At 41.8% G+C, this 10,000-nt stretch overlaps 1 protein-coding gene across 1 annotated transcript in view; it reads right to left on the bottom strand.

The window, feature by feature from the left end:
• Nucleotides 1-1,239, bottom strand: part of LOC132861401 (A disintegrin and metalloproteinase with thrombospondin motifs 14) — a 46,773-nt gene extending 45,534 nt beyond the window's left edge. The window contains 1 exon segment of the mRNA XM_060892911.1: nt 1,051-1,239. Coding sequence (XP_060748894.1) covers nt 1,051-1,111 — 61 coding nt within the window. The 5' untranslated portion in view covers nt 1,112-1,239.
• Between the last annotated feature and the right edge of the window lie 8,761 nt (nt 1,240-10,000).

Below are 10,000 nucleotides of genomic sequence, written 5' to 3'. Positions count from 1 at the left end.
GAACCTGAGACCTGTTCACTTTTGTGGGGGCAGAAGCTACACCTTCCCAACATTCTACACCAGTTACAGCAGCACAACAAACTACAGATAATGTCATTAATGGTGAAGGACAAATACAAACAATTCTGATCTATTTGTATGTGTAGATCCTGTTTTCCTAAATTTAAGAAAATCAACCAAAGAGCAAGTGAAAATTTACTCAAACGCTAGATTTAGGACCTTGATCTAACGTTCACGTAACATTCATCTACACTCCTCTCTACAAACGTTAATCTAACACTCATTTAACGTTCACTTATTAATCTACTTATTATATAGTCCACAAAATTCTCACTCTCCTTCTCTTGTGTAAACTGGTCCCTGATGAACATAGTGCTCCACCTCCACTAAACCTCCACCTCCTCTACACCTACACCGCCTTTACACCTCCTCTACACCTCCACCTCCTCTCCACCTCCTGTACACCTCCTTTACAAATCCTCTACACCTACACCGCCTTTACACCTCCTCTACACCTCCACCTCCTCCTGTACACCTCCTTTACAAATCCTCTACACCTACACCGCCTTTACACCTCCTCTACACCTCCACCTCCTCCTGTACACCTCCTTTACAAATCCTCTACACCTACACCTCCTCTACACCTCCTCTATACCTCCAACTCCACTACACCTCCACCTCCAGTGTTTTAAACTCTGCCAGTGTGTCTCTCACCTACTGAGTGTTCAGCTGAACTGAAGTCATTCTGCTGTCAGTGTTAATGCAGTGTTGTTACCCACAATTCAGCAAGTAGTTAAATACTGTGGGTGTTAATAAAACACTACCAGAGTTACTTTTACACTCAAGTTGTGTGAGTTTAAATCACCACCGACATGTTGGTGTTCAGCTCATTAAGAAACACTGGTGTTTATATCCAAATACACACACACATAGCAGATTAGGGACTGTGTGTGTGTGTGTGTGTGTGTGTGTGTGTGTGTGTGTGTGTGTGTGTGTGTGTGTGTGTGTGTGTGTGTGTGTGTGTGTGCGTGTGTTAGATAAAGTCCTCACCTCTGGAGTTCTCCACCAGACCGAGTGTGACGGCGCAGAGCAGAAGGTAAAAATAATCCATATCGGTGTTACTGTGAACGCGGACACACACACTGCACACACTGCACACACTCAACACATTGCTGGCGTACTCCGATCATTGGGGAAAGTGTGTGTGTGTGTGTGTGTGTGTGTGTGTGTGTGAGGCGCAGCGGCTCCGAGCAGCATTGAGAACTTTCAGCTCAGTGGAGTTTCTGCTCTGCACTCAAACATCTACCACCACCGGGTTGCCAGATGTCACATTTACAGTCGATCACATTTTCGACTTTTTTCACTTTTCAAACCTTTAGAATGACACAAGAACAACATGAGGTATGAAGACAGAAAGAAAACAAGAAAAACAGGAAAAAAAATAAAACATAATCAAAAAAATTTCAGTAATTTTTTTCCTGCACATTTCCCCATTTTGTCTTATAAAATCTGTCCTAAGTTACAGCAGAGGATTGGAATAAAGTCCAATCTGGCAACCCTGTACATGGCCTTGAGCCTCTATACCTCCAGAAATGTGGCTTTAATCAGAAGCAGAGAAACAGTTAATGATTGTGGCAGAAAAAAACAGTCTGCTGAGTATTAAACAACAGAATAGTGCAATATGTGGATGAAGAAATCATTTAGACTTTAACAAAAATACAAACTCTAATGTAAAGCTTCATGCATTAAGGCATATTATAGAGATTTACTGAGTGAATCATTTGTGCACGTGGAAACAAACAGAATCATCTGGATTTGGCCACATCTGGGAATAATATTCATGACACAATGACGTCATCACCCTGAATCCTACAGTACCGTGACTACATTCAGCTTTTTCACATTTACATACTGATGAACTGTCACAATATGTGTGTGTTAACATTGTGCATTAAAAGTGAACCATGAATGAATGAAAGTTCCAGATCCTTTGTGTTGTGTGTGTATTGTGAGGTATTCTGAAGGTGTGCACTAAAGTGAGGTGTTTATGGCAGAGTGTATAGAGGAGCGAGGGATAGAGTGGAGTATATAGAAGAGTGCACAGAGGATTGAATAGAGAAGTATTAAAGTGCTCTTCAATAACATGAAGACATGAAGAAGACGTGAACGTATCACACGCTGTCTCGTGTGAAGACTAAACCCCAAATCTGTAACTGTTCGTGTTCAGCATGACACACGTCTGTGATTTTGGTCATGACCACGTACTAATTCATAGAGTTAAATCAGATGCAGCATCTACAGCGTCTAGCGAAGCTACATGCTAAACAAACCGTCTGAGGTGTGGGTTCACATTCTGTAGCCAAACTAACTAACTATCTAACTAACTAACTAACTAGCTAACTAACTACTAATGTGAGTGCTTTCTTTGGCTGAAAAGGTGTTGGAGGTTGAGTGTGTTACAGCTGAATAATCCTACACACACTTTCAGAGGATGATTTATAAAGCATGTTGATGGCAGGCAGAGTAACGACTGCATCAGATGGAAATACACCAGGTCTGTGTGGTGGTGTATGTGAGTAAAGAGAACATGTGGGATACAGTTTAAAAAAGGAGAAAAAATATTCTTCACTATCTTTTGTGTGATTTTGTGGCATCAGACCAATAAAAATAAACTACAGAATAAAGATAATATTTTTAATTTAAATTATAAACTCATATACAGGCCGATTTGCTCAGTGGTGCAAACTAATGACTAATATTAATATTTGGGATTTGATATCTGTTCCTAATATTATGTCAGAATAACAGACGTTATTAATGCAGCCGATTCATATTTAAACAAGAGGAGAGAAGAAAAGAGACCTTTATTTTTTGGTCTGATCACAGATCATCACGGTTTGTACTGATGGTTTAAGTCTTTATAAACAGTTTAGTGCGTCGACAAACACACTGATTTACTCCGAGAATCTTTTACTAAACTAAGAAACATCCGATGTCTCAGAACCCCGTCTCAGAGTGTTTCAGAGTGATTTGTGTGGGATAAGCGATGTGTATAACTCACAGACGTAGACGTGTCTCCACTATGTGCACATGCTCAGATGTCTACAGTGTGGATCTGTGTGTAGTTTATATTCCAGCTGGATATGATGATATGATGCAGTCTTTACCGTCATGTCAGTTGTCACAGGATATATTTTACCTGGAGCTTTTTCTCCTGCTCATTTTATAGAAGATAAATTATGCTGTGATCTTTTCACGTTTGTGTGAAAAGTCTGGAAAAAATAACTGAGATCATCCAGGAGCAGTTACATTAAACTACATGATTATTATTATTATTATTATTATTATTATTATTATATAAGGTGTCAGTAGTCAAGACAGTTGTTATGCTGTGAAGTTTGGGATCCCGTCAGTGTGGGACCAGCGTTTCATTTAGTCTTGTAGGGGTGAAGTAAATTCTTAGAAAAACCCCAAAGTTTCTACTTGGAATTATTTCTCATAGTTTAATGTAGACCCTAAAGCCCTGCCTTATGTGGTTTAGTGGTTTATTTGAAGCAGAAATAAAACCAGTGTGCAACACTGGGGTGGAAAATCCAGCATACTGGAGTCAGGGTCTAGTGATGTCTGACCTCCTGCTGTGTTTGTGCTGTGAGAGAAAGCAGCTCTGTTCATTAACTGAGTCATGACTAATTTCTGCATGCATTCTTAGAAGAAAAGGTTAAACCAAAGAACCTCAAGGATCCTGGATTTAACAGCGATTAGATCTGAAATGCAGAGCTATTCATCCTCTGATGAATCACACTGGTTTGTTTGAGACATGGACATGGACATGGACCTCAGTGTTTCCACTGTGTTCTGTTTTATTGTATTGAGGGACACCAGTACAGCGGGACGAAGACACGTAGAATTTTTTTGTCATATTTGTTTTTATTGTCTCTATCTGACTCTCACTCTGTCTGTCTCTGTTTCACTTTGTCTGTCTCAGTGTCACTGACTCTGTCTGACTCTGACTCTATCTGACTCTGACTGACTCTGTCTGTCAGCAGTGTGGGGATAAAAACAGACCCAAATGCAGGATAGCTAAAATAAACAGGTTTATTAAATAAAAAACACAAAAACAGAACCACAGACTAGACACAAGATGACAACAGGCATGACAAATAACGACAATGATTATACGCCGCCATCGGCAACACAGCACGGCTAAATACACATAACAATTAGGGCCTTTTTACACCTGGTCACTTCATGTGTTTTCTGTGATCTGATATCTATCCGATGGTAAAAAGACCAGGTCTAAATGCCCTCTATAACGTTTTAGAGACTGATATAAATCCGACAGTACAAACCCCTTCAGGAGGTGGTCTGGGACGTGTTTCAGATGAAACTGGACAGGTGTAAATGAATGTGGTTGTTCAAGCCACATACGTCAGCACTAAACTCCTCCCAAACAGAAGTACGTCACTCAGGTGATCTTTCACACAGGCGTCTCGTCGGGTCATAAAACACATGCTGCTGCCAGCGAAAACGCAGCAAACAGTAAACACTGTTTTTTGTAACATAAACGTCTTTATGATCTTTCAATCTTCTTTCAATCTTCTTTTTGGTTGCGTTCTGAAAACCACACACACCAAAGTGTGTTCTGTTACAATTACCCCGGAAATGAGGTCAAATATATTAGCATTTTGGGCGGGAGTAGAAAGATCGCATCGATATCCGATTCGCCGAGACGTGTTTATGTGGTCTAATGTAAATGGAACAGTTTTAACAAATCAGATAGATATCAGATCAGAGACAACACATGAAGTGACCAGGTGTAAAAAGACCCTTAGACATGAGGAACAGGTGTGCAGAGGCGGGGAGGAAGAGACAAGGGCGGGGCAGACAGAACATAAACAAACACACATGGCCAAAGTCCGGGCTGGATCCTGACACTGTCTGACTGTCTGACTCTGACTCTGTATGACTGACTCTATCTGACTCTGTCTGTCTCTGTCTCTGGCTGTCTCTGTCTGACTGACTGTCTGACTCTGTCTCTCTGTCTCTCAGTCTGTCTGTCTGTTTCTGTCTGTCTCTGACTCTGCTGACTCTTTCTGTCTCTGACTGACTCTGACTCTTTGTCTGTCTTTGACTCTGTCTGACCATCTCTGTCTGACTGACTCTGTCTGACTCTCTTTGTCTGACTCTGACTGCCTCTTACTCTGTCTGTCTCTGACTCGGTCTGTCTCTGACTCTGCTGACTTTGTCTGTCTCTGTCTGACTCTTTGTCTGCCTTTGACTCTGCTGATTCTGTCTGTCTATGACTGACTCTGACTCTCTTTGTTTGTCTCAGTCTGTCTCTGTCTGGCTCTGTCTGTCTCTCTTTGTCTGTTGCTGTCTGTCTTTGTTTCTATCTGACTCTGACTGACTCTCTTTGTCTCTGTTTGTCTCTTACTATATCTGTATCTGACTGACTCTGTCTCTGTTTATCTGACTATCTGTCTCTGTCTGACTCTGACTGTCTCTGACTGTCTCACTGACTCTGACTGTCTGACTCTGTCCATCTCTGTCTGTCTGACTCTGACTCTGTCTGGCTGTCTGACTCTGTCCCAGCCACTTACAGCAGGTTATGGTTTTAAGGAAATATTGTCTTCTTTCTTGTTTTCTTTCTTCATCTTTCCATCTTTGCACATTTCTTCCCTGTTTCTTTTACTCCTATTCTAATCTCTCTTTGGTGTTCTCTCTTTTAGAAGTAGTCCTACTTCCCCAATGTATTCTCTCTCTCTCTCTCTCTCTCTCTCTCTCTCTCTCTCTCTCTCTCTCTCTCTCACTCACACACAGACATCTTCCTTCATTTCTCTCTCTCACGTTTTCTCAAAGCGTCTCTTTGTGTGTTGTTCTCTCTCGATCTGTGAGCAGTGTGAGTTCAGGTTTCACCTTAAAGTCGCCTCTTTCTCCTTCTGTCTCTTGTGATGTTTTATCTTAGCTGTTGTATCAAACACTTTCAGGAACTACAGAGTATTTCTTCTACTCTCTTACACAACAATAATAAAATAATAACACTAACAAACCTGCAAGCAGCGATTCTTGGGGTCCAAGCACCACATTATGTAAAGGCCAAATCACCAAGATTTTCATTTTCATTTTTTTACATTTTCTCTAGCACAAAACTATCGGTGTGATTCTGACTGCAGAAGAACTTTTAACAATCTTTGTTTCTGAGGCGAAGTCTTCTATTTTAACAACAGTGTAGTCTTTTAGCTAGCATGCTAGCATTAGCTAATTAACTAACATCAGTTGTTTTGTGTTCTGTTGTGATCTTAAAGTGCTGTGTTTGTGAATTACTGACTGAACCAACAACCTGCTGTGTGTAACCATGCAGTCCGCTGGGCAGTAGCTGGGTTTCACCCTCATGAACACAAGGTTTTGTTTTTGCACATTGGGTCTGGTGGCTCCATTCAGCTTCTTCGTATCTAAGCAAGAAGTCTGTATGTGGCATGTGAAATCGCTTGGTGTGTTTTTGTATTCTTTAGACATACAGCGAGAGTATTGGGCCTCAGAAATCTTTTGCATACAGCACTGTTGCTGCCCCCTACAGCTTCACTAGTGTATTACAGTCCACACATGAATAGAGGCCTTGCACTATTGCGTTATAACATGCATTAAACCAAAATCAGAAGAATGACATTGAATATGAAATAGCATTTTCAGTCCTTTGTAAATTATTAAATCGTTTGAATCTGTCAGTGAGGTTAAAATATTCATATATTAAATATACACAAAGGGGGGGGGGGGGCACGGTGGCTTAGTGGTTAGCACGTTCGCCTCACACCTCCAGGGTCGGGGTTCGATTCCCGCCTCCACCTTGTGTGTGTGGAGTTTGCATGTTCTCCCTGTGCCTCGGGGGTTTCCTCCGGGTACTCCGGTTTCCTCCCCCGGTCCAAAGACATGCATGGTAGGTTGATTGGCATCTCTGGAAAATTGTCCGTAGTGTGTGATTGCGTGAGTGAATGAGTGTGTGTGTGCCCTGCGATGGGTTGGCACTCCGTCCAGGGTGAATCCTGCCTTGATGCCCGATGACGCCTGAGATAGGCACAGGCTCCCCGTGACCCGAGGTAGTTCAGATAAGCGGTAGAGAATGAGTGAGTATTAAACCCCACAATGAGTGTTTTAGGGCTAAAGAGAGTTTAAATCTGAAAGCACATCTATACCACAGTATATTTACTGCTCTGTGAGGCGTCTGAAGATGAATGAATGAATGAATATACACAAAGGTGCTTTGGCTATGACATGCCATCTAGTAAATGTCACATTTAACCCTCCAAATGTGAGGAAATACCCGGTTATGGAGTCCTCACAACTTCAAGACCAAGTCATTGCTGGCATCCAGCAGACACTTCAGGCCCTCTTCAGGCTGTAAACAGTACAGGAACAGTGTGTCCAGGCCCTGTACCAAGCACAGGCAGAGGACCAGCAGGTGCTTTGGAGCATGGTCCAGGAGGCAGATGGTACACTGACAAAGATGAGACCACAGAATGATACAGAGGCATTCATGAACCTCTTTGAGCATGCTATTAAAGTGTCTAGCCTGACCAGCAGCTGCCAGATGCAACCGACCGGGACTGATAAACCCTGACCTCAAGAAGGGAATATTACAATGGATCAGCTGCACCCTGAACAAAGTAAACTTGAACAAAGCACTTACATTTGCTGAAATTTGCAAACTCGACCACCTGCTAACATGAAGTGACATACGGTTAAGTACGGTGACCCATACTCAGAATTCGTTCTCTGTGTTTAACCCATCCAAAGTGCACACACACAGCAGTGAACACACACACACCGTGAACACACACCCGGAGCAGTGGGCAGTCATTTATGCTGCCCGGGTAGCAGTTGGGGGGTTCGGTGCCTTGCTCAAGGGCACCTCAGTCGTGGTATTGCCGGCCCAAGACTCGAATCCACAACCTTAGGGTTAGGAGTCAAACTCTTTAACCACGACTTCCCCCACTGTGACTTAACAACACTTTGATAGCTACAAGACACCAGTTAAGGTTAACTCCTAAAAAAGGACAACAGGACAAGGAAGGAGTCAGGATCTTGTTGCTGGAGCATTTTATCACCCAACATCTGGAAGGAGCGGCACAGCGGATTCAGTGCCACAGAGACGGTGTCCAATTCCCCCTAACTGGCTCTCTGAGCCCATGCTTTCCAACCCTTTTTCCCCTGTGTCTATATATTTCACTCAGCTTGCTGACTCCAAAGACAGAGGTGCGTTAATTCCTTTTCTGGTGTCCTGGCATCGTGGAGACCTGGCCATTTCCATTTTGACGTAAGGCAACCTACCCCTGATTGAGCTGGGGCAGTTAGTCCCCGCTTCACCCAAACACTGATTTTGGGTGTTGGCCAGCATTTCAGATGTTACTGAAGGAAATGTGTCTGAATGGCTCCTGCACCCGTGTAGCACAGGGAGGGAGGGGTGCAGCCTTGCCTGGGCTGTTAATGTCATAGCCATGTCAAGTGTGGTGCGGGACCCCCAGTCTTCAGAGGAATTCTTCTCTGGGATTTCACTTTGGTGCAGAGACGGGACAAAACTCTCAGGCTTTTGACCAAGTGAAATGATTGATGGTCAGCAGATTTAGCTTAATGTTGTGATCCTGTATCCCTATTTTACATTTATTAAGATGCAGTGATGCAGGACAAACGATGACATGATCCTAAAAAGCTCTTGTGTAAAGTAACTCCAGGTGTTTTACTGGGGCATTTAGGAAAGGATAAAACAGAAACAATTCAAGGCCCATTTCTATTTGTCGGGTATAGACCTCATCAGGCCTTTAGAATGATTGCGACAACGGCATTGCTTGGATCTTTTGTGGACAGCACAATCTGAACTCCAGAAGCAGATCCTCTCTGCATTAACAGAGGCAGACTTAACAGCTTAAAAATAGTTTAGATTAAAAAAGTGAAAGAAAACGATGCTGTTAAATGCCCCAGTACTGCATCCAGTATAAACCCCGGAATGTGATTCTGCTGCATTTCAAAATATTTAAGCAAAAAAATGTTCAGCTATCAGACCAGAATGAATGAAAACATAAAAGTCGGTGTAATCAGTGTGTAAGGCAACACAAATCACACTATATGTACTTTATTAAAGCAACACTTACATTAATAACAGTAATAAAATATAAACAATATTATTAATCTGGTCCATTTTGTAAAGTGTGTCACAGAATACAGAGTGTATCCATGGTTTTAATGTTTTACTCAGCAGTCTTACATGTTTTCTGTTCCCTTCTGTGTGTGTGTGTGTGTGGTTTACCACATAATTGCCCCAACCATGTAGTGACATCACAGAAAATACCCCCCCCCCCACCATAATTAATGCTGAGGTTGTTTTTTCCACTAATACATCATACTGAACTGATTCTCATTACTGAAGAATTTTTAGCTGTTTTTACTGAAATCTTTCTGCAAAACACAAACTATAACAATGCCTAAAATATCCTGTGATTTCAGCACAAAACACCTTCTTTTACATTCTCACCTACATATATCTTTTAGACTGCTGTAAATATAAATACAGTCTTTAGGTTATTCCTTAAATGACACCATTTTTTTCTACATCCATAAATAATCTTTATTTTAGACTTAAAATGAACGCAGCTTTTTCCTCACCGCAAGACAACAGACTGGGATATGTGTAAAAAATCATGCCATAAGGTGTATGTGACCATTAAAGGCTTATTATTATTATTACTAGCAATGTTAGAGAGCGGAGCTTAATAAAAAGCTAAGATGGCATTTATAGCAGTACATAAATACTGTATATAAACATATATGATACCTTTAATCACCTGTAAGTCTTTCTGAGCGGAGCTTCTGGCACCTGTAGATGAAATAGATGTATCTGTGTCCTCCTTATGGACCTTATTTAGAGATGTTCTCCTCCAGGATCTCTGTGATGTGCTGCTGCTACCTGGATGTGAATATTTCCTTTTACAGTGGTGTGAGTACAGGGGTG

This window comes from Tachysurus vachellii, chromosome 2 (assembly GCF_030014155.1).
Source record: "Tachysurus vachellii isolate PV-2020 chromosome 2, HZAU_Pvac_v1, whole genome shotgun sequence".
Lineage (NCBI taxonomy): Eukaryota > Metazoa > Chordata > Actinopteri > Siluriformes > Bagridae > Tachysurus > Tachysurus vachellii.
The sequence above is the reverse complement of the archived record's forward strand: the minus strand, read 5'-3'. Positions and strand labels throughout refer to the sequence as shown.